Source organism: Syngnathus acus, chromosome 5 (assembly GCF_901709675.1).
Source record: "Syngnathus acus chromosome 5, fSynAcu1.2, whole genome shotgun sequence".
Lineage (NCBI taxonomy): Eukaryota > Metazoa > Chordata > Actinopteri > Syngnathiformes > Syngnathidae > Syngnathus > Syngnathus acus.
Window position 1 is genome coordinate 10,912,060 of NC_051091.1, and position 25,159 is coordinate 10,937,218.

Consider the following 25,159-nt stretch of genomic DNA (forward strand, 5'->3'; position numbering starts at 1 on the left):
TGAATGCAACCACCTCCTTTTCAGATCGGTGACCCCTTCCGTGGACTTCAGGGAAAATGCAAGTTAAATAAACCCTTACAGATTTCAATTGAATATATAACTAACCACATGAATAATTGAGCTTACAAAAAGCCTCTCGACACATATTGTGTTTGGGTATTTTGGTGACTTGGGAAAGAAAACAGACAGATGTGACAGAAATGGCACGTTAGCTGCAGGAAGGCTGCCTGTGTCTTGCTCTTTTGCGTGGAAAAGCGAAACCTTTTATTTGATTTTCAGAGGTTGAGTACATTTTGATTATAAGTGATGTCTGGACAAATTATCTGACCCTCTGTGACTCCAAGACATGAGAGGAGGGGGCGTGGCCATACGTCTTATTAAAAGTGGGCGTTTCTGAAGGCATTAGTTATTCCATTATTTCTCTAAAATGAATGGATAAAATAGAACATGATGATTTTTTCCATTTGATGAAAATGTATAAATTGAGCTTGTTAGTGAAAAAAAAAACTTTTGGGTCCCTTTTAAGCACGCTGCCTGCAGCCTCAGGACGCACTTTTCCACTGACACCACCTTCCTCCCCCCCCCCCCCCCCTTCCATTCCCATCTTCCGCACAGCGAGCAAATCTCGCTGACATCGCTGCGAGCTAGCAGGGCTGCGTCTGCTCCCTCAACGGCATCGATTAGGAAGCGGACGTTGTTTTTGAAGGTAATCCCTCTTTCCTTCCATTTTCCTGCTCTACTCTTTTCGTGACACGCCTCTTCTCATCTCGTGTGCCCACCGCAGCCGCCATGGAGGACACGCTCACCTGCTGCAGCCAGGACGCCACCTTCTCTCAGGTGTTCGGGCGCCAGGGACAGCTGATGCAAGCCAGTGAGTTGAAGCTCCTTTTCTGTGCAGGCTTTGACGCGGCCAGCCGCGCAATGGCCAAAAAAACGTTAGACTTCCTAACGCTCATAATGTTCGATCATATTTTCTTCATAAATATTGCACGACTTTATAAATGGTTCCCCATCGGTGCTAGAGTGCTGTTTAATTGTGTGTTTGTGATGGTACAAACGCTGCATGTTTTCTTCTTATTGAATGTCAAAATGGCACACTTGTTACGTCCTTTTAGCAGCATTCTTCAGGACGTAAACGAGCCACTGCTCACTTTGGTTGAACAATTAATCCAATTCAAATCAACACCATGATGTAGTCTTTTATATGCAATATTCAAATGACAAAACGTGATTTCAATTCACCTTCAGTTTTGCCCGAATCTGTATCTCACCGAGGTCATCGTCAGGGTTCCTAAAAGGTTGCAAACTGTTTTTATTGAAATTTTGAACAAAATTGGTTTGCGACAAGCACTGTATTAAAACTGTTGGCGAATGTCTTTTTGACTGTTTGCGACACTCTAACAAACCCTGAAAAATTAACATTCAGGCTTAACCCAGAAGACATGTGCAATTAAATAATGTGGTTAATATTTCTTTTCTTTATATTGCTCACCGTGCCACATTTACTGGAAGGGAATGCGAATGAGAGCACAGTTTTTTTTCTAGCAATAATGACAACTTAGTGTAAATATTGACAGAAACAACAAGGTTAAGTTAAGCTGTAAGTTATGTATTTGCGCTTCATCTTGTATGTTTGCATATTGGCAAATAGAGGAGCAGTTGCTGTTAGAAATTGTAGCAGGTGTGTGAACATTGCACTACGGAGAAAAATGAAGTTGGTCGTAACTTTTATTGTGATTGTTTGGAGCAGGAGGATTGCCTTGAGGTGTGAGATCACATTTTGGTTCATTTTATTAAACCACAAAAAACATAGTGTGATGGTCAAGGAAGAAGCAGGTTGCTAGAAAGAGAGGTTGGCTTCACATAAGATGCTAAGATGAAATAGCATATTTTTTTCCCCCCGCAAGTAGTATATTTGATTGACAGTCTGCACTGAGCACGATGTAGTTTCAACGCATTCATCCACCACTGTGACATCACAGTCTCCATTTATTTAAAAGATTCATTGCTGCTTGCAAAAAATCTAATTGGCTTTTTAATTTCCCACTTGATAGAGGGGAAGGGAATTAAGAGCCCTTCCGATTTGTTCGCTAGCAAAAGTCAATTTTCCATGTTATGCATCACTCGGATCCTCTCGCCCTGTTTGCTCCCCACATCAGCAGTTTGATGAGGAGTCCACGTCCCACGGGCGCGTCATATTCATAATGCAGATATATGTGGCGGTACACCGGGAAATGCTGCAGAGGCTGAATTATTGACAAGTGGAGGTTGTCAAGGATTTTTTGGTAGCAACCTTGAAAGGCTTCACTTGAGAGACGTGATTGCAATGTCACGGCCAAAAAGCATGGTGTGGGCGACCCAGAGGAGGAATTGCCTCTTGAGTGAAATTCTCAGCTGTTGCATCCGTTACATATGAAGACTTTCTGACGCATCTGTTAATGCTAAAAGAGGCGTCCGCGTGGAGGTTCAAAGCTAGCGCATCGGCACTATTTTTAGATTTTATATGCTGTACACTCCCTGGACACTTCATTAGGCACACCTACGGAATGACGCATTACTTTTAAAATTCCAGGAATATAATCATTGTAACCATAATGCATTTCAACATTGTGATGGACCAGATATATATTTGAACACTGAGGATTCTAAATTGATGGGTCTGAATGTGAAAGTGTCTATTTGGATTCTGCAGTTGATGGAAAGGTGTAAGCCGCATCTTGTCCAAAATCCGCTGGGATAGGGACATGTAAAAAAATGGATGGCTGGAAATAAAAACACTCTTTAAGTCCATGTCGCAGTAAAGAAGTCCAGCTGGTGGTGGTCCTGTCCAAATATCTTAATGGTGAAAGCTTGTGTCCACAAGCTGCTCAGCTTTATTTACTGCCCAATCCAATCAACCTCACCGAGTTTGTGTCATTTGTTCTCCTGGTGTACGAACGTGTTGACTTATGAGGTGTTTAAAGACTCCCATTTGCATAAGCTCCTCGACTTCCTTGCTTGCGGCAAGACACACATGCATCTTCATTAGCTCCCCGCCGCCAACTCCATCAGCGCGGTCAATAAAGCAGCACGAGTTGGCTGACAGCGCTAGTGCAGTGTTTGTGCTCGCTGACACTACACACTTTTGCTGTAATTCGTCTGATTAAGTTATTTCGTCTAATATTTAGTAGCTAACTAATAGGTCGCTAACTCCTCGGTTTTATAAATAACTAAGCTGCGTTTTTTTTTCTCATCCAACTATTTGTCTACCAAACTGACTAAACGGATTAGGGTTGGTGTAATATTGCTAACTAGTGAGGTAACCAACCACCCAACAATGATTCATTGAGTCATTCATTGTCATCGCCATCCGCTCACTTCATATTTAAAGCGCCTAATGTTTAGAAACGGTTTTAAATTGAAACTGTGTAGGTGAGCGTCAGCGCGCACATTTGAAGTATTTCCATATTAGCTGGATATACTCATACGTTGGCCTCCATGTTCCCTCAGATTTAACGCCCTCACATCTCCAGCACTTAAAAGCAATCAAATGTCCTCATGGCAGCGACCTCAGCACACGCTGCTTTTAAGCTTTTGAGAGGGTGCAGCTTTCGCAGAATCACTCAACATGTTCGACATGAATCTAGTCCTGGACAACGACCCAGAAGACATTGAACAACTATTAATAAAATATCTGGAGGGAATTTATACATCAGGGCGGCTGTTTCCGTATTTGCTGTCACAGCTGCGTTTTCTGCATCATTGAGTCGTGTGCCGAAATGTCTGCTGACTTCACATATTGGCCTCCTAGTGCCCACTTTCCTCGTTTACTCCCTCTTCCCCGTATCTGCTGACATATAGCCAACCAGCGCCGTCTCACCACAATTAATTCAACAATAAATATGAAATATATTGCAGTATTATGAGATACCTTGTGGTTTTTAGCAATAATAATGTCACATTATAATATTTGTATAGACTCGGTTTAGACTCTAAAGGGGTGTCAAACTCATTTTTTTCGCGGACCGCATTGTAGTCATAGCTTCTTTCGGAAGGCCATTACGACTGTCAATCCAAATAAATGTATGAGCACCTCATATTATATACAGTAAAAGTTACAAAACAAACTGACAAATAACTCGTCTTCACATCAGACGAGTAAAAACTGGCCAAATATTTAAAAGAAACAAAGACATTAAAAGTGAAGACAATTTGCAATTCTCGTAATGACACACGAATTTGATGCACAATTCGTCTTCGCGGGCCACATAAAATGATGTGGCGGGCCGTATCTGGCCCCCGGGCCTTGAGTTTCACACCTATGGTTTAGAGACATTATGACAGTATTTTTGTAACTAAATTACTGACATTTCTCTCTAAATGATCATCGCACATCCCAATTGTTGTGTGATGCGAGCGAGCGCGTTCCTGCGGAGAAGTCTATCGGCTCCCTCCCCGCCGTCCGTATAAATATGCATCAGTCTCCCCTGTGGTGATGAAACGTCGCTCATTCACTTGGGTGCTGCTTTTTAACATGCGAGGCGCACCCGCTTGCATGTTGAACGCTTCAATGTTCTCATCACAAAGTTTGCATCTTTGACACTAAGTATGTCGTGTGTATAGATAGGGTTTGAAACGTGTACGTGTCACTGTGCATGTGTGTGTGTGTATCTGTGTGCATATTTGTGTGGGCGTGAAGTTTTCAGACAAGAAGTTGACGTAATTGAAGTGGCTGGATGAGCAGCGCGTTGAATCCGACTAAGCCGCACTTGAAAGTAGAGCGCTCGTTGCGGACCTGACGAAAAGATTTCATCATAACCATGGCAATTGTGTGTACTTCTCACCTTGTGTGCTGTTTGACCTTGCGTTGTGTTTCTGGACTTGGTGTGGTGTCTGTCACATCACCTCAGGGGTCAGAGGGGTGGAGGATATGGGCTCCAAATAAAATTTCAAAGAGAAAATATTTCCAATTTTAATCGTTATTTCCCTCATTGAAATGCAAACAGTAGAGATTTTTCAAAACAAAGTTTGTTGTCTTCTGGGATTTGCTTTATTCCTCCTGATGCAGAAAAAAAGATCTGAAGCAGTTTTCCCTTCCTCCGTGCAATTCATCGAAATCCAGCAGTACCTTGACATTTCAGAAAACTCATCAATTTCCCCATTGAAATGTTTTGAATTGTTTTTCATCCGTTCCAGCCTTTCAAAAAACAACAAACACTACTTTAATGTGTTTTTTTATAAGAACTCTAGCACTCTCGAGTGTTTACGCAGTTTTGCTCCGTCTGTGTGCATCTTGTCCACAAGGGGCAGCATAGTACATACATAAACACACAAATAAGACAATTACAACAGCTCAGCCAGCTATTGGTGTCTCATATATGTCTGTGAGCGCTGCTGTATTGTTTGTCTACATTTGCTGCTGCACCGTTTATGTTCAAATATTTACTGCAACCTCAATACTGTTTTTTTTTTACTCTACTTATTCAGATGTTTAGAACTTTAACATTAAGCTGGCAAACTATTCAATGCTTCTCTTAGAAAGTGTTTTGTAAAAATATTTGTGGATTAGAAGTCCATACTTTAGGTCTAAAATGTTCTTCGTCACTTTTTTCAATAATTGCAGGAAATAATTGTTGGAAAAGTTTCTAAACAAAGCAAGCAAATTTCTAAATTGCCATCACTAGGCTTTTGTACGGTAGCTCTTTTGTGTTGGAGCCATGTTGTTAGTGGAAGCGGTGCATGTCATTGGAGACGCGCTTTGAACTACAGACGCAGCTTCAAGCTCCTTGTAAGTCTCAACAGGAAATGTGCAATCAAAAATAGATGGAGGTCATGCGACAACGCTGACAGAAACGATGAGGGGCTCGTAGCATTTGATGTGAGCGGCACAAAAGTTTTGTCGAGCAAAAGCGTCTTTGAACTCACTGCACACTAGCGTACGTGTTAATAAGCGATGGCGCAACCTCTACTCTGAACTCGGGCTGGATTGTCTACTGATAAAACAGTTGTGCGCAGAAAAGAAGGGTGCTTTTTTGTAAAATGGACTTGAATTGCAATCTTTGAAGTAAGTCTTTACTGAGCTAAGTGTTCAGAATGTTGCTTTATTTTGATGTAGGAATGTTGCTAATTGTGTGAAAAACATCCGATTTGCATAACTCCCCCCCCACTGAGTTTCTGCTCCCATGAGTTGGCAGCAAGGCTGAGGAAAAATTCACAGAAGCATTTTCAAGCCACGTACAGATTATGCAGGAACATTATAGTTAAAAGCTCAGTGCCGAAACCGTATTTGTGTTTACGGTCGAAATTAGGAAGCCGGCACCTCAGGCCAGACCAAGTTCCAAGTTCGGCCTATTTACAAGCCTCAGGCTACCAATCGAATATCCATCCACCCATTCATTTCTCTCCTGCTTTATCCGATTTAGGGTCTTGGTTAGCTCAGCTGACTTCAGGCGAAAGGCAAAGGCCTAGACTGATCAGATGTCAATCACGAGGCCTGCAGAAAGACGACCATTTTCTCTCACTGTCACTAAGTTGGAACTAAAGCCAAGCTGCCTGCAGCCTACTCAGGCTAATAAACCGTCAGTTTGAGGCTGTAATAAAACCATTCTTGGCAAAATCAGAGAAAAAAAAATGACGTCATGTGAAAGTGTCTGTAAAAGACCAGATGGGGGCAGCGTTGCCCCTCTTGCCAAACCAGAGCTGCTTGGGACTTATTCCCCCAAAGACTCAATCCTACTTATTTTTTTGTGGCTGATCACACCTAAAATGCTGCACAAGAAAAGTTATCATCTACTGCAGAGAAGATTTCACACGTGGGAATACACTCTCTGTGAATGTTTATATCTGCAAGCAATTAGCTGCTGTTTCAGTGAAACAGCAAAACCTTGCAGAAATGATTTGGCTTCATTATCACAGTGCAAGGGAGCTGTGTCTTATTTAAAATTCACATTTGTTATTCATCCATATGGAGATTCTAGTCAAGTTATCCACTCCAGGACCCCCACCCTGATGCAGTTTCTGACTTGGCTTGCACGTATTACATTTAATGAGCAGCACACAACTGACCACAAGTTTTGAGTGTCAAAGTATGCACATAAATAATGAGACATGGGGCAGTTACAGTAACTGAAAATGGAAGAAAATGTACACACAATTTTTCTTTTGTTGTTTTTCTATACATTGCTGCTTGTGAACATCAGCAGAAATTTCTAGCAACATCGATTACGGTGATGAATCAGATCCCAGTAGAGATATTTGAAAGTTTTCAAAATAAACTGCTCGTAGGAGACACACCCCTGTTTTTGAATCTACACACTGAATTGGACAGAATTTTTGGCAACTATCCGTTCAAGAAAGAAAAACCTACAATGATTACCGGAATAACTTGAAACTGACAAAAGTGACATATCCAATTACTCAAGAGGATTAGTTCAATTGGACCCACATGCTGCTGTCGCAAAAAGCCAACATTGCCCAGCCCAAAATTGATGCATTCAACCTCCCCACATTAAAAGTTCCCAAAAGTCCGTCTTTTAGCGGTGTGACGGTTCAAGGTGGCGTTATGCTCTGGATGCGCTCCAATGCGGACTTTTTTGGCCTCGCTGAAATTGCGCGGGGTATTTATTTTGGCACCGTCAGCTTGGAAATGAAGCCCAGTGCTCTGGTGCGCGATTGCCTCATATTGTTCATTCTCACTCTTGTGGACCTTTTGGCTCCAAAATTGAGCTCTTGGAGCCTCGTCAAATTGCCTTGGCAGAGGCTGTTTGACACACAACTGATGGTGCCTCAAGCATACTGAGACAAAACCAGACTTTTTGAATGCAGACAACCTAATAGTGGCTATTCAGATCTTGCACTTCTCTGATTATACTTTTTTTCATCCATACATTCCGTTGCCTCTTCCTGAAAACGATATGGGTTCACATGCCTCATTAAGGCTCATTGTTTATGTAGCTTTGCTCCCGTGGGCGTCTACAAAGAATGTAATGGGCTGCCCAGATTTCACATCAAATGGCACGCCTGGCCAAACGTACTGGATCTGTACCTTTTTGTTCCTGGAATTGTTTTTTTTTTGTGGTACATTTTGAGTAGTTTTTACCTCAATTGACAGAAAAGAATAGGTCTTAATTAGGAGCCCTGTGGCATCCCTTAGGATTTAGATATTTGTCCTTATAGTGACTTACAGTAAACTAGTTATAGCTGGTTATATTATATACATTACAGTTATGTTATAGCCCAAGTACTGTTCAGTTATTGATTTGATTGATATTTTTTGTTCTGTTTATATTCAAGTGTAGTTTTTGTCCCTCTAGCTATCAGTCCATGTAGTAAGTGATTCCCCTCTTCTCTGTGGACCTAAATCCTAACTATATTATTTCATTTCATTCACTTAGAAGTGTGACAGTTTTGATTGTAAGATGATAAGTTGAATCACAAGTGGAAGAGAAGAGGGAGTGTCCACTTTCGCAACTTGACAGCATGTCGTTTTTTCCGTGGGGTCGGGAATTATTTTTCAGTCCTATCCGCGACCCGTCCTCGCGTCAACGGGGTCAGATGTGCGCACCTTGTAATCGTTGAAGGCGAGATTGGAATTCAGTTGTCAGTCTCTTGTCATAAACATTTTATCCGCATTTATCCTTGGCTGATTTGATGCCCGCTAGCTGCAGGGCCGCCGCGCCCTCGTAAAAAGTCTTTGCTGGAATACAAGAGAAGGCTGGAGAGGAGTGATCATAAATCTGCTGAAAAGTTAACCTTGACTGCTGTGTTCTGCGAGTCTATAGCCGCTAATATATTGTGTACCCTTTTAATCTTGTTTTTTATTTCACAACCTGACAAAATAGCGATTTGAAAGTATCGCTAAGAAACTGTTTTCTTTCATTTGTAAGCCATAAGAGGTCCTTGTTTTTCACCATACTCATTTGTCCCTCATGGCAGGAATTGAAACGACTTCAATAATATGTATGAGTATTTGTTTTCCAGTTTAAATTAATGATTGTTTTTAACCTACTCCAGCCTGAAATATATACATTTCAAATATTAGTTTAGAGTTGGGACAGAACGTACATTTTTAAGAGAAAGTGCTTAAAACTTATTGAAATATTCGAATTAATAAAAAAAATTACAAAAAATCACAATTGTGTACCATTGGTCAGTTGTCAGATGTAAATAAGATATTTATTTATTTATTTGTTTATTTATTTATTTGTGCGGTGTTTACTTGTTTATGGATCATACTGCAAGATGCTTCTTATGACTCTCATACAACTTAATTAGAAACCTAAATATTTTAAATAACTGATGAATGATCAAAAGCGCTCACGAGTCTGCTTGTAGCTTATGCCTTAATTATTCTGTTCATTGCCATGCAATGCACGCCTCCCTGCAGTGAAAACATTGTTCCAATCATGTTTCACACGTTTTAGGATTACAACATGACTTCTTTCATGTGCAGACACCACTTGTGTATTTGCTGCCGATTCATCCGGCAAATCCTTCACTGCCTCTTTGTTTCTTTTTAATACTGTGAAACTTGACTTTTTGCATCACTAAAACACACACTGGTTCATTTTAATGAAGTAATTGATTGAAGAGGAGATAAGTTATGTTGAAGTGCAGCGCGTTGACTTTGTGCACGCGTCTCTGCAGTGGAATGTGACTTTGCATTGTAAAGACAATTCTTCCACAAAGTCTGACAGCAGGAAAAGGCCAACTTTGCACTAAGCCAGAGAGACAAAGCGGTCCGAACGGTGCCGAAACGACCGTTAACTGCAACAAGACTTAATGGCATTATCACGGCGGCGGACCCCGGGAAGAATCATATCACATAATTGAGCAAATGTGGGTTTCTGTGTCTCTCTAATAATGGATTCATCCTAATGGGTCCCTTGTTGTCCAAAAGGAGAGTTTCATTCACTGAGGAAGGATCACAACGACTTCGGGGGGTGGATTCTAATTAGCGGGCAAATAAAGCAAAAGCTGGCCGTGCGGAGAAGGAGATAAGACGTTTGTGCGGGAAATGACTCGTGTGTTTTCTCACACGCAGCCGTCCAGTCTCTCAACAACCTCAACGACCAGATCGCTCAGTTCATGGTGAGCCGGCCGTGGAGCCTGAGTCGGGAAGAGAGCGTCTTCCTGACAGGGGAGCAGGAGGGCGACCCCGTCACCAAGTCCATGACCCTCATGAGACACCTGCTCATGGATGCACAGGTGAATATTTGTATTATTTATTTCATTTCTCATATTTTTATTTAGATTTGATTAGTTTCAGTGTGTTCATTTCAATCAGTCCATTTTCTGAAAACAAAAGCCAAACTTGACCAAGACAAACGTTAAGACAAAACATGAACGTAAACAAAATTTCAATTATCTTAAGGAGCAACACTAAATTAATATAATAATAAATGCACTTTTGTTTTAAACAGGAATTTAGGCAGTGAACCACATATTTTCTATTATTTTCTAATATGTCAAATTGAAGCCTTCGACACAGACACGTCTGTTTTGTAGTTATCTTGTTGTTTTAAAAAAAAAAAAAACGTTTCACTGTGGCAGTTAAACTGGGTATTTCATTTATTAAACAATTGTATTAAAAATAGTTATATTGAATAAATAAATAAAATAAAAGAACATATCAATATGACCCTTTCTCCTCTGGAATGATAAGTCATGCTTATCGTTTGCTCCCATCTTTCTTCTTTTTTCCATCGCATTCCCGTGTACTCTCTGATGAATGTTAGCGGCGCGTCATTCTCCTACGCATTTATCCTCGGAGTCGTTGACTCTCACCTACGAGCTGAGGTCAAATGCTGTTAGCCGCCACTTTGTTACGCTGCTATTGAGGACTCGGCGGCTGATGGATGACGAGGAACTTTGGTGGCTGATGGAGTGTTGAATTGTGTGTGCGTGCGTGCGTGCGTGTCTGTGTGTGTGTGTGTGTGTGTGTGTCTCTGTGCGTGTGTGTTTTGTGTGTGTGCACGTGTGTGTGTGTTTAGGTTTCAACTCTTCCAGTGAAAGTGGACATGTTAGATGGCTCTGTCAGAAAGATTTAAATAGTCTGCACACGACAAAAGATGTTGTTGACGGGGAGGCTGGCTGTTGCTATGACAGCAGCCAACAAAGCTTGTTTAAATTCACTTCCAAAAGAAAAAAAGTCTCACACTGATACTAGCTCCACAAAGTGAAAGTCATTCTGCGTAACTCTCACACCGGAAAGTGAACATTATGTTGAATAGCGAGCGTGGCAGGCCCCACTATGTTTGCCACTATTTGAGTGGCACTAGAAAATGATTGGTTTTATTTCCATGGGTTGCATGAGGTGAGTGAGGCAAGGCATGTGAAGTGAATTCAGGATTTCGAAATACACATTTGAAGATCGTTCCTGAAAAGACGTCCTAAAATGTCGGCAGAAGTGAAAGAGGGAGGTCTGCGCCGCTGTGAGTGTTTTTTCTTTAAACATAGATCACAAATGTATGACTTCCACAATGCCACTCACACAAGCACAAGCTAAATTTTACAAAGTGATGTCTGAAGCTGCGATGACTGAGGCTTAACCTTAACATTGTAGTCATTTCAATTAAGAACCTGATAGAGCCAGTTTAATGCATTATTGATCATGAAACAATTAAAGTTGGAGTATGAGTCTGAGCCAAAAGAAAAACAAAATAGATTGGGGAGACTAATGATCCCGGGAGCTTTGAGCCGTCTGCAGGCTATTTTTTATTCTCTTCACTTCTGAAATGACAAAATTAGGAAGGGGATCAAGAGAGAGTGGGAGAAGTGGAAAGAAAACGTGCTGGATTTATTAACGAAAATTTTCCCCCGCTGCTGTTGAATCAAACCCATATTACTTTTTCCAGTCAATCGAACGTTGAACGTGGCTTTTAATTGGAATGCGTCCTGTGATGCCAAACTCTGACACTATCAACATCATCTGGGCGTGTCGACTTTCCACGGTGTAGCCACGGAAACCACTTTGCGTGTCACAAGATGGATCGGGATGATCTCTTGGTCTTCTTTTAGATAGAACAAGAGGATGAGTATTGACGTTTGTATACTCCGAAAATAGTGTTGTGTTGAGTCTGACACATTGCGGCTCTCTTTTGTGTACTGAGTCAAGGCAGAAAAAACATACGCCTCCTGTTGAGCTTTCACATTTGATGCATACTTCAGGGACTCGTGCAGAGAGCACGCCGCGCCAAGCGGTCCACTTTTTATTGTGCTGGCCGCCGCCTCCACACGACAGAATTCTAAATAATTCACAAGATGGCTCATCCGCTGTGTTGGCGACGGCCGTGAGAGGCGACATTAAATGAGACACAGTGGCGCGGCTTATCAGCCCCGCGTGAAAACCTTCTCGGCTTCTCGTTTGGTTCTCTAAGAGGCAATGTTCAGACGAGCGCGCGATCAAAGATGGGGATTGTTGTTATCGGAGGCTGAGCCCCTTCAGTTCCCCGCTGACCACTGATTTGAATGTCTCCACAGCTTGCGAGGGAGTGCAGCAAATAGAAAGGACTTTTATCTGAAAGCAATCACTGCCGGGAAAGCATCGAGCTGCCCCACTCGCCAGCTTCAGTTTGACCTTGTGCAGCCCCGTCTGCGAGCTTGAGCAGACCGTGGACTCGTGCTAAAGAATGTGGCCTTTGGTTTGATTTCTCCCTGATTGGCAAAGACTGAGAGACCCTTTAGCAAGTCAAGATCTTCTTCTCTAAAGTCGTTCATTGTTATTCCACTTGTAACCTCAACAACTTGATGTTTTCGTAAACCCAGGATGGTTATTGATATTTGGATCGATGGTTGTTTTTCTCCATACAGTCCAGTTCTCCAAAAATGAGAAGAAAAAAATAGACGGTTCAAATCATAACTTATTTTTCTTTATTCAAGACGCTCTAGTCAGAGATTTGATTTCTTTCTAGGTTGTCCTTAATTTTTTTTAATGATTCAGTGAAGCGCCTTTGCTACATCACGAATTGCGCCTTCACTTCATTAGTTAAGAACTTTAGGGTTGTTAAATCTTTTTAGATTAGATTATCTTTACTCTGGTCTTTTTTTTTTCTTCCAGCCAAACCACCTTGGTTTCCATCAATGGCTACAATGTGCATGCTAACATCTTATAAATTGATTGTCTTTTTGGATAGTCCGCTGGAGTTGCCATTTTAGAGCGCCTTGTTGTCTGCTGTGAGTGTGCGCATGATATGTCTGCGATTATTCTCCCGATATGTTCCTAGATTCCTCGCCAATCTCCTTCGAGGTGATTACAATAACTCTGCCCCTATTAACCGCGTTTGTCGGTGGCGGCCGGATGCTCGCCTCGTTAGCGACGTCTTCCCAGGAATTATGCTACGGCCCTGTGCGTAATCGTGCATCGACTAGCCCTGAAGGATTGCCCCAACAAAAACTATGCTCTGTCATGAATCTCGTGGAGATGGTTAGAGGGCAGAAGCAGCAGATGGTGGGATTTTTTTTTTTTATTAAATTAACTCCTTTTGCATGTCCTTTTGCAAAATTTGTATGGAGATTCAGGCAGGTGTTGTGAATTGTGAGTCAAACGGCAAGTTTTGTAAAGATGACTGAAAGTAGGAATGGGGAAGTTTTGTAAAGATCACTGGAAGGAGAAATGGGAAGAGTCGACCATCCGTCCACATAGTCTGTCGTGGTAGTTTTGACAAATGTGCAAAAATTTGACGGCATTCACTGATTAGCAATGATTAGTATATAAATAATAAAGCTATATTTTAATATAATATTTTATAAAATCATAATTTGACAAGTCAGAATAGTTTAACAATGGTAAATTGTCTGTAAAAAAATACATAAATAAATAATCCAGTCAACATGTATCGTTGACAGAATCACTTTCAGATGAGAAATGTCATTATGTTCCTTTCTCCAGCTTCTACTATTACGAGACTAAAGTCTGATTGTTACAAGCAAATATTTTGCAATGTCACCATGTGCACAAAGAAAAATTGTTCTTGTTTTGATTACACTGTGTCCTCTTTGAGCAGGGTTGCAATTCAAAGCTTTTTTCAGTCTTCCCATTTTCCTACCTTGCTCCCTCGTTACCTCTTGTATAACAACACACCCAATTTGTCAGACAACATGACCGCATCAAACATACGCTATGTAAGGGATCATTTTTGCAAGGTTACTGGAGAGGGTGCTGAATTATTCATGGTGACTGCCAAAATGTCTTATGCTAATTAGTTTGCCCACATGCAAACTGTGTTAAAAAAAAAACTGTATATTATTTTGTTTCGCATGGTGCTTATTATAAACGCTGCCTCCTAATCCCTCGCAACTCCCCGGGCCAGACGCGGTTGGGACTAATTTGGCATGCAGATGAATTCAATCCCCAGTCTTTATTATTTAACACTTTTAAGTCGTTTACAATACAAATAAATTGGAGCCATTAGATTCAAAACACACACACAATAGAAAATCTGCTCATCGGCGCAGCAGGCATTTGCATAACGGTTCCGCTATGTGCGAATATTTAAAGAGGCGCTGCCCTCCAACTTGAGGCTGAAACTTCCAGTACAACTTCAATTACATTGGTGCACCGAGCAGCCATATTGCTCTAATTAAAATAATCAAAGTCCTGCTGTCAGGTTGGCACTTCTTCAGCGCTGTTGTGGCTCGGGCTTAATTGCTTTTGCATTTTAATGCACTGGTTATCTGACTCTGGGTGTGTGTGTGTGTGTGTGTGCGTGCGTGTGTGTGTGTGTGTGTGTGTGCATGCGCGTGTGTGTGTTGTGGATATGAAGCAAAAAGTGCAGCTTTTTTTCCTCTTTTTTTTTTTTTGCTGAGTGTGGTCATCGGTGCTGCTTTTATTGCACACTTGAATGTCTTTTAATTTGGTCCTCCCGATAAGTCGACAATTTTGGACACGCTCAAAGGTTGCGCTTGTGTCGTTCGTTACGCAACCAAGTACATTTTCCTTTCACAATTTATACCGCCATCACTCTGAGGTTCTCCACCTCAAACTTGCTAGTTACCTGGTGGGAGAGCTGACATTTTGTTTTCATATTGTCGAAGCCAAAAGCCAAACGGGCCGAAATCAGAGCGGATTCATTTGCATTTATGATGGTAAATGCGCCTGCTGCTGCTGGCAAACGTGTTTGTGTTTGTGCCAAGCGACGTCCACTTCACGCTTTATAAACACCTTTTAATAGGTGTGGAAGGAACAGGATGCCAAAAATGCTTTGGTTCAAAGCTTGGCTGGACAAAAAAAATGGCCGCCCACTCAACGAAACACATAACCTGATAAGGGGACGCAACTTTTGTGAACATGGCTGTTTGGGCAAGTAATAAGTGTGCTGTGATTCTTAATCCTTGGGGTGTTTTAACCAAAGAAAATCACACTCATTGAATAAGAAAGCTGGGAATGACATACCGTAATTTTCGGACTATAAGTCGCACCGGAGTATAAGTCGCACCAGCCATAAAATGCCCAAAAAAGTGAAAAAAAACATATATATGTATACAAGTCGCTCCTGAGTATAAGTCGCCCCCCCACCCAAACTATGAAAAAAACCGCGACTTATAGTCCGAAAATTACGGTAATATGTCTCTTTTAATGTTCATTTGTCAGCAAAGACCAATCAATGGTCCCGATGAGTGTACTGAGGATGTTACAGAGAAGCCTCAGAGGAGCCGCTGACTGTGGTTTGATCATCGATACAATTCACTTAAATTGATCATCTAAAAAAAAATAATTGCAGAAAGAGGCTGCCTCTGCTAACATTCCAAAGTTAATCCATTTTTTTTGTGTTCTCCAGAAAAGACTGCAGTCATTTCTGGTATGTGTTTACTTGTGTTTTAAGTTCCTAGCAACTTGTGAGAGGTAATTGGGCAGACCCTTGGCTCGCCAGAAGAAGACATTAGGATGCCGTCCAGTGTCCTCTGTGCTAATTAAACAGTTTGGCCAATCTTCAAGGTCACTCAATTTGCGTAATGAATGCAACGTTGTAGTCTGACATTTCAGTAAATGTGCCTCCCTGGATTTATGTCGGCGACTTGGTCGAGGAGTTTAATATAATTTCCATTTTTCATGTGCTAATCAAGAACAACTGGCTACCCTTGGGGCTTATTAACTCCATTTTGCATATCGCTAACAAAAACTTAAATATTAGCCTGATTTTGATCAACATTCATCAATAATTAAAATTTTATTAATAATGGATTCATCGGGTGCGGAAAATATAGCTTAAAAAGCATTTTTGCATTTGAAAATAAAGTTTGGGTGACCCGTTGTGGTTCGAGGGTATGGGCAAGGAGTTTAAGGTAAGAACTATCGATTTGGAGCTACCCTCAATGGAAAGTGAGAAAATGATTACGCTCACCAAAAAAAAAAAAAAAGAAGCAGATTGCAAGTAGGAATGATGCCCCATTATTACCTCTGGCAAGGATTGGCAAGTTCAGCACTCTGACTTGCTGATGTGCACGTTTAAAACTGCAACTCTTGTATTGACTGATGTGCTTTTTTTGTGATTCGCTTAGTGCTTATAAATAACACAAACTGACAAAATTCTGGAAAAAAAAGCTCAGTCTAGAAAAGAATAATAAAAGAAAAAAATACTGAATGATTATTTATGAATAAAAGATTTTCGAATATTTGCTTTATATATGCTTAAAAGAAATATAGAACGTCATAAGAAACAAACTTGCAATATCAGAAGGAAAAATACATCCTTGATTGGAGAATACATTCAGCTTTTATAGATGAAAAAAAGAGAATAAATGAGCATTTTCTTTTATATAAAACTCATTTTGTTGGGGCAATAAAGATAGTCACAAAAAAAGTCATATATTATTTGTTGGATATTATAATATCAAACTGTTCTACGGCTCAGCCAGCAGGGGCCACAAGTGAGAACGGTGTGAAATGAGGCAGGAAAAATGAGCCCATCTCCTCCAGGAGGTCCTTAGTGCAGTCTAGCCCCCCTTGCCAGCCCCCCGCCCCCTCCTTGTCTCGAGCTTGTCTTCCATTCCGTCCCCCAGGCCTGCAGTCAGACCTTTATCTTGCGCCTCATCGTGTTTCATCGCAAAGCACCTCGGACTGTTATCTCCAAGCGTAGCGGCAGCCGTCTAAGTGTTTGTTGTGACCGGGCGATTTGAGATGGGCCAGGCCGGGCATCACAACACATGCCAGCTTTGGAAAGGGAAATTGGGTGCGAGTCGCTGCTGCGTGTTTGACAGCTGATGATTGCGTCTGTGACTTATCTCGCAGCCGCCACAGGGATTGTCTGCTACACTTTAAAATGGGAAGACTTTCGCATTTCATTTACACTTTGGAACATCGTCTTAATCCACCGACTGGTTTAAAGAACCACAACCACATAAGCCTTCTCAACAGTTTTGATAATACTGTAGGCTTAGATGCAGTGGATATAAAAAGTCTACACACCCCTGTTCTGATGCCGCGTTCTTGTGATACAAAAATTGAGACCAACAAGTCATTTAAAACGTCTTCCAAAATCTAGTAAAAAATATACACATCTAAAAGAATGTGGTTGCAGAAATGTACACACCCTCCTATAACAGGGGTTTGGCTATGTTTGGAATGAACCAATGACATTCCTAGAAATGAGAGTCACTGATAAATGAACTAAAGATGTTCGAGTATGATTTTTCTGATTTCTGAAGTGTAAATCCTTCCTTTTTGGAAGGCCTCAATGACATCTCTGCTCAGTTGAGCGTGATATCACTTTTTGCTATTGGTTTAAAAATGGAAAGAGTCCCATTGCTTTGGAGGATTAGTCAATATTCAATTAAGCCAAACGGACGTCCATAGTGACTGTTTATCAATAGCTCTTGTGAACACCCCCCTACACACACACTTAATTAAACTTAAGCCGTTAACAAAGTGCCAACACGTGCAGAGAAAGTGAAAGTGAGTGGCACTGTCAGAGTAAACAATGGCTGATGCACCGTAATGACGCATCCTTAAAAGTGCCTGTCCGCTTATTGATGTGTATCTGGGACACGTCGCGACCTTTCACCCGCTCCGATCGTTCATTTCCGAACATTGCGTAAGGGTTGGGGGGGTTCTCACTGAACTTGTTTGCTCTGAAATAACAATATCAGGGTTTGAAGCGGGACAGCGGGGGCCGTCGTTGTGTCCTGCATCACTCATAGGCCACTAACCAGGAACAGTCTAGACTTTGATAATGATTTGTTGACATGGGATGAGATCAGACATGCAAACGCTGCAGTAGATCTGATACAAATGTGCTTTGTTTTCCTTTTGGTGCTTTGGCGAAATAAACTCAAAATAAAATTAGAGTGCCATTGTAATGAACATAACAACATGAAGTTCATCTTAAGTCAGTTTATAATGATCCAAATTTCTATACAGTATCTTTACATGATCTGAATGTTATCAATAAATGCCGGCCAACAAATCTTTACAAAATTTTAATGCAAGTAAATTTTTCAATTTTTTTTTTTTTTAGCTAATTCCGAATCTGCTCTTGTTTTGTCTCGCACATCAGGTTTTGATCATTATCAACAATATAAATAACAATAATATTTATACTAAAGACTACTCTACGAGCTCAATGTGAGCTGACATTGCCGATTTCCCTTGAGGACAGGCATGATAGAAAATAAGATGGAAAATCAATAATGTGATATTTTAAATATCGTACTCAATACAAAGTAAACACTTATTTATTTTCTTTTTCATTCAAATTATCTTCAATTGAGAGAGCTGAACTGACACGCATAATTCATTTTACTTTGAATTTACATTTTTGACTCAACAACATTAATCAGCAGCTTATTTTTCAAGTCACGCCACACTTGATCGGCCACTTGTTGAGGGGCAGAATCAGTCAAACTCAACTACTATTAGACCCTCAAGCCCCTTTAAAAACAACAACAACAAAAAACTGAGTCATGCTCACCTGGCTGCAGAACAATTTGATACTTGGCTCAGTAGCATATCTAAAATTGATTTTGTTATAAAAGATGCCAACGGGAGAGCAGAAGATTGCCACACAGAAATCTTTCGTGAAGTTATGCAATGAATTACAAATAGATTTTGGCAATTTATAAAAGCCCAAATAAGACTTTAGATTAATATCCTAGTCAAGTGCTAGACATCCCATTTCCCATCCCATTTAACACACCGTCAAATCTCATCACTTCATGTTTTCTTTCCGAAAGATCTTCTAACATCCAGAAGACTTTGATTCATTGACATCCTTGATAACCGTTGACACATAAAGTAGGTGATGAAACCTTGGGGAGACTCAGCTACCTGAGTGATGCTTTCTTCCTTCTTAGGAAGGAACATAAATGCTGGAATCCTGGCCGATTTTTGTTACGACAACATTTACACATTTCGAGACAGTCTGCTATTAAGCTCCAAATTGACATAATTATCATGATGTGCGTTTAGCCCGCCTCAGCGATGCATCCCGGCCTGGGCATTGTCGTGCATTGTAAATGAAGTGTCAGATTACTGCGTCTCAGCAAAACGTCTTTCCATCCATCCATCCATCCATCAGTGTGTTTGTTTGCTTGTTTGATGGAACTTTACGTCCACGCACAAGACCGATGCTGACACTTTCTCTTTGCTGGCTGTAATGTAATCTGTCTGACTGGTCTCCATTGCGCTTCAATGGGCCTCATTCAGTCTATCTCACTCACAGTTGAAAAGTTTCCCCCTTGGGTGCCTTCAGCTCCCTCCCATCTCCTCCCTTTCCTCTCCCACCGACATGGGGAGGGAGGGCTTTTTCCCAGAACAAAAGAGATGAATATATAATGGGATGAACTGGACGTGGGTGGATGTGGGTGGGGGCGTGAGAGACCCAAAGACAGCGGGGTGGTGGTGTGCTCCTCAAAGGGGGCTCTGAAAAGAGTAGGACCGAGCGAGGAGAAACTTTTTTTTCCTCTTTTCTTTTCCTTTCCATAGAGAACTGGCTAACTGGTAACAGACGCCACACGGCTGTGGGAGACGCAGCGCGCTCGAGTTCCACACAGTGAATGCATCATAGCCCACTGAAAAAAAAAAAGGCTTTCTTAAAATAATGACAAGAGGAATGTAGCAGTTCAGCAAAATTAGCGGTCAATAAATTCTGGAGAATCTGACTTGGCGAGCTTTCTTAAAACAAATGATGTATTTATACTAGCAATACTTAGATAGAATTTTGCAATGTTATTTTAAGATAAATTATTTCACAGAAAAACTGACTGGTGAAAAGAAATATTTTGGCAAAGAACAAGCATATTTTGTCTTGATTGGAGATAACCTTGGTTAATTTTAGTTTTTGCAGCGGACCCATCATCCCGCCTCTCTCTCTCTCTCTCTCTCTCTCTCTCTCTCTCTCTCTCTCTCGCTACCTCCCTCCCCCCGGTCCTGCAGCACATGGTACAGTCCGCTCAAAGGCTGCATGTCATCTCACTCCCTCCTTCTCTGAGAGCAGCTGCTCACAGCACGGTCTCCTTCTTCTCCGTCTCCTTCTTTTCTTTGCCCTCACGTGCCAATGATGCAGTAGCGCGTCGACGTCATCCCCCGACGCGCAGCGACTTTTCTTTCTATTAAGTTACATCGGCAGAGAGGTGGAGGCACAGGTGGAGGAGTTGCCACCGGTATCCTCTTATCAACTTTAACAACATGCCGCTCCTCTGTGTGGATCCGCTCCTCAGGGAAAAATCCTCAAAATGATGGAGGACAACAAGCAGCTGGCCCGCCGCATCGACGGGGCCATCCGCTCGGCCGGCCAAGAAGTCAGCAACCTGCGCTCGGAGCTGACGGCCACCAACTGCAGGCTGGCCGGCCTGGGAGCCGGCGGCACGGCCGCTTTGGAGAACCATCACCACCGGCAGCACAAGCACCACGCCGACAGTCTCCGCTACCGGGGTGAGTGTGAGCTCCTCCTCCAGCTTGTGTCACACTCAGAACATGTGTCCGTCTTTAGAGAGACGTGGGAAACATTTGGGGAATGCTGCTAGTATCATTCCACTGCATGCAAGGCTAAAGGGGAGCACATTTCTTTGGGAGGGGGATGACTTGGACCACAGCCGATTTTAGGGGTTGGCTTTTGCAGGCCACTGCTGGGCTTGCATCCCTTTGGAATCTCAAGCAGCTTTGAGAAGTTGAGCCAAAGTTGTACATTTTGTCTACGGAATAGTTTTCATTGCGTCACTCTATATTTTTGTCATACAGCCATTCTTATTCAGAAGCAGTTCAGATTAATGCCAAAATGAGACGTGAGCGTCAGGATGAAGCAGATCAAGGCTCTCTATTGGTCATGCTAGCGAGACAAATTTCATCCAAGGAATGAGTGAGGGCAACAGGTTAATAAGCTGCTGCAGCAACAAAGTGAAGAGTGTAGTGCCGCATTCAGGTGATGACTAATTTCACCTGAATCTGACCAATGAGTGACAAGCAGTGGATTCAACATAATGTCTGCTCGCTCCCTTTGCCAATGGAAAAGCACCGAAATTGAATCGACTGTGCTGAGCCAGGAATGCTACTTCTCCACGACAAGCACCGATTGAACTCATCTTGGTTTGGAGGCACTTCAAACCAATGTTAAAAGTACAAAAACCACAGCGCAGTGAACGCATCGCTCAAATGACTGATATTGAGGGCCGCTGCGGCAAAAAACAGATTAATTTATACTTATATATAACATATACAATTCATAACACTCCATTTAGGCAATGATGAGTTTTCAGCAGTAGTTCAGATATTGCCCTGACATGCTTGAAATGAGAGGTGTCTACATTAATCGATTAACCAATTATGAAATGAGTCGACAATTACTTCAATAATCGAGTAATCGTTTAGAGCTGTTGTTGAATGATAATGTATGTTTAATGTTTAAGTAATGATTTTCTGGCTTCTGTAGTGCCGAATGTTTTTCAAAATGAGATATTTGGAAACATCTGCTTTAACTTTGGAAATCGAAAACCAAACCGCTAACGGAATCAGTTTCAAAAAGATTGCTTAGTACATCATCAATCCCTTTCGTATGGAATAGCTTGATTGTTATTTAGTTAAGTTTGTTATTTTTAATACTAAAAGGGTTTTTTATTGCTGCGTTTCCAATTTCCACGGTATGATATCGGCTCTAAAATAGCATCAATACTTCAAAAGTCACGCTGCACTAAATTCATCGATTGAAACAAGACATGCTTTAGACACGCTGGCAGCATATATCCTGATTATCATTTCGACATTGATTACACGTTTTGTCAAGACATAGTGTCGCGATATTCAATCCATCTCCCCGCCTGTCGCCATCCGTGTAAAAGTCCCGTTGAGGCTTGCGCGTGTCATGTGAGACAATAAAGCGGCTTGCCATTGCTGACTCATCTCGTCGCGTTCTGAGGTGTTGCCCCCGAGTTCAGCGCCGATTACACGTATAAACGATGACTTCATTTGCACAGCAGGTAAACACAACTTTGTCATGTTTGTGTGCGTAGGAATAATCACAAAGGATAAAAACAGAAACAAGTCACTCCATGTTTGATCCCAGACGAGCCTCTCGGTGGTGTCCGCCCCACTGTTGGCGTTCCTCCGCTCTCTCGCTGTTGTGAGAGTCTGACATTCCCACATTCCTGAATGTCAGGGCGGTGATGTCACACTTCCTGTTCCCAGGCGCGAGAGCCAGTGGTCAGGTGACGGAGCCAAACAAATCCTCTTGTACTCTTCTGATGATCATAGTGAGCAAGGGCGTAGTAGGCTACACATTTTAGTAACCTTAATGCCACGTTCATAAAAAAATAATTTTGTTTTATTACAGTACTGACGGATGCACAATTTTGTTGTTTAACTTATATGAGGTTCTAAAATGAGAATTTATGTTTATCAAGGTTTAGCTAACAGATCAGCTTAGATACTTTAGGGCATGGGTGTCAAACTCGAGGCTCAGGGGCCAGATACGGCCTGCCATATCATTTTCATTGGTATGAGTCCACCGGTTTAGGGAGATCATACGCGTCTTTGTGATTCCAAAGCACATTTGTTAGTCCATTTGTTATCTCTCATCAAACAATCCCTTGATTGCATGAGCCGATTGCCTGAAAGTGTGTTCTGAACACCTTTGCCAAAAATGACAGGCTTTTGAGCCACGTTTCGACTTGCCGCAACATCCCCGACAGATGCCCAGAAGAGGCTCTGACCCGCCATTGCCTTCAGCCTCCTCACTAAACTCATCACGAGGGATGGCGGATTAAATTGCTTCCCCCAATTTTCACCCTTCATCTGGATTAACTATAGTGCCACTTTTTACACGTTTTTATTCCTCTCCTCCTCCTCTGACTGACTCTTCCTCTATAAGCAGCAGCTTCAGTGAGTTCTCACAAGATTTCATCTAATTTCTATTTCTTTTTTTAATGCTACCACCATAGAAGGGGAATTGAGATGTTGACCACAATACAGGAAATGTATAGATCACAATATAGCGGTAGCAAAAAGGGTGACAAGAATAAAAGGAAACAATTGGAATGTATTGTTCCAACTAAAAAGCAAAATTGTTTTCTTGGAATGTTTTATTTCTACTGCAGGCGGCATAGGTGTCAGATGTCAGTACAAGCGCTGAAAAAATGCTCTTGCCTGACAGCTATGAATGTCCATAATTGTGACACTTCCATGAATTCCTCTAGGGAGACGTCTACACACAAACAAATCAGGTTTCAAGGGATTGGTTTGGACCTTGGGGATTCCACTGTTCAATGCACAGTCACAACAAACACTCACATAGCTCATAGGACTAATTATTAAACTGCACGGTAACCGCTTGTAACTTTCCCCCCGGGCGTAAAACGTATAGGTATATCTCCCGAGCTGTAGTGAAATGTCAAGGGTATAAAAGCAGAACCTTTGAGTCGAGCAGCTCTGTGACAAGCTAATTTATAAGGTGGATTTTATAGGTGAGCGTATTCAGTAATGAATTCACCTCTCATCTTCTCCATTGGCTCCTCACTGTGAATCCATCATAGCCATGTCAAGGCCTTGTTTAATATTCCTAAATGACTCAGATGTGCTTCACTGGCGAGTGGAGCGCATAGCTGCCATACCTAATGAGTATCCGAAGTGCGTGTGAAAGCATGTGAGGTAACCCGATGGGATATTGCTAGATAAGTGCTCTGCTGTTTGGATGCTGAGGCAGTGACTCGTATGAGTCATGGCAAAGATTGATCTGTTTGTGACCGACACGGAGCGTGTGGATGAGAGATCATACAGAGATGCTTTTATCGGAACAATACGGACAAACCATTTGACTGCTAAGTGATTTAATATGCTATTTGTAGGTCAAAAAAGTGTATGGATTGTCCTCTGCGGGCTACCGTAGGACACGGTGGTGTGTCAGGAAGACTGAGGTCATAGGTCAAGGAAAAATTGAAAATGGTTATATCTAAAAAAAAAAAAAAAAAAAACTGACATTTTAAAAGAGATCCAAGTTACACGTTAAAGTTAAAATTAATTATTTGGAGAATGGTAGGTGCTATTCCCAAACGTCCACGCAATTGTGCTGATTGGCATTACTGCTAGATAGCTAAACTGCGCATTGGGAGGGAAGTTGTGATTACGAGGTAGGTGTGTCGGCGTTGTTTAGTACCTTGCTAGTTTGCCACTTCAACTTAATAGCCGCTGTATGGCCAGAGCTACTGAGGGAGCTAAGCGGATGATGAAGCGTGAGCATTTAAAAGGCGGTGCAGTAAAAGAGTGTTGATGAAACACCCTCTAAAGTTGGGATAGTCTCTGCAGTCAACACGCCAAAGTGCCTCTAATGCAAAGTCGTTGCGGTGACCAATCTTCTCTGAGTTTTGCAGGAGGCCCAACATCATTGTACACAAGCTGGAAAGCGGACGATTGCATTGCAGACCCGCTCCATCGCTGCTCCCCCAGCTTCATTGTCACTCTTTCTATTTTTTTGGATGGGAGCACCTGCGCAAATGCAAAGAAGGCATGCGATGCTTGAAACTCCCCTACGGGCGCGCCGCCTACTGATACTTTAGCGTCCACGCCCTCAGTCGTTGTGTTCCCTGTGTGGCCTCTGCTATCCATGCCCCTCGTTTGGTCAACACCGCGTGAGAGTAACTGTGCCCAAACAATAGCCATGAGTGAGGCGGCCCCTCACTTTCCCCCAACTCTTCCTCGCTCTTCCTCTTCCTTGCCACATTTCTTCCATTCATAGGAGAGGCCGGTTGATCACAACTGGCT

At 41.9% G+C, this 25,159-nt stretch overlaps 1 protein-coding gene across 2 annotated transcripts in view; it reads left to right on the plus strand.

The window, feature by feature from the left end:
• The first annotated feature begins 560 nt into the window (after positions 1-560).
• Positions 561-25,159, plus strand: part of kaznb (kazrin, periplakin interacting protein b) — a 49,868-nt gene continuing 25,269 nt past the window's right edge. Inside the window, exons 1-4 of one of the 2 annotated variants that reach the window (XM_037251684.1) lie at positions 561-706; positions 785-871; positions 10,022-10,185; positions 20,632-20,845. In XM_037251684.1, the coding sequence (XP_037107579.1) occupies positions 790-871; positions 10,022-10,185; positions 20,632-20,845 (460 nt within the window). In that variant the 5' untranslated portion in view covers positions 561-706; positions 785-789. The remainder of the gene's footprint in view (positions 707-784; positions 872-10,021; positions 10,186-20,631; positions 20,846-25,159) is intronic. The other variant, XM_037251687.1, reaches the window with a different exon arrangement.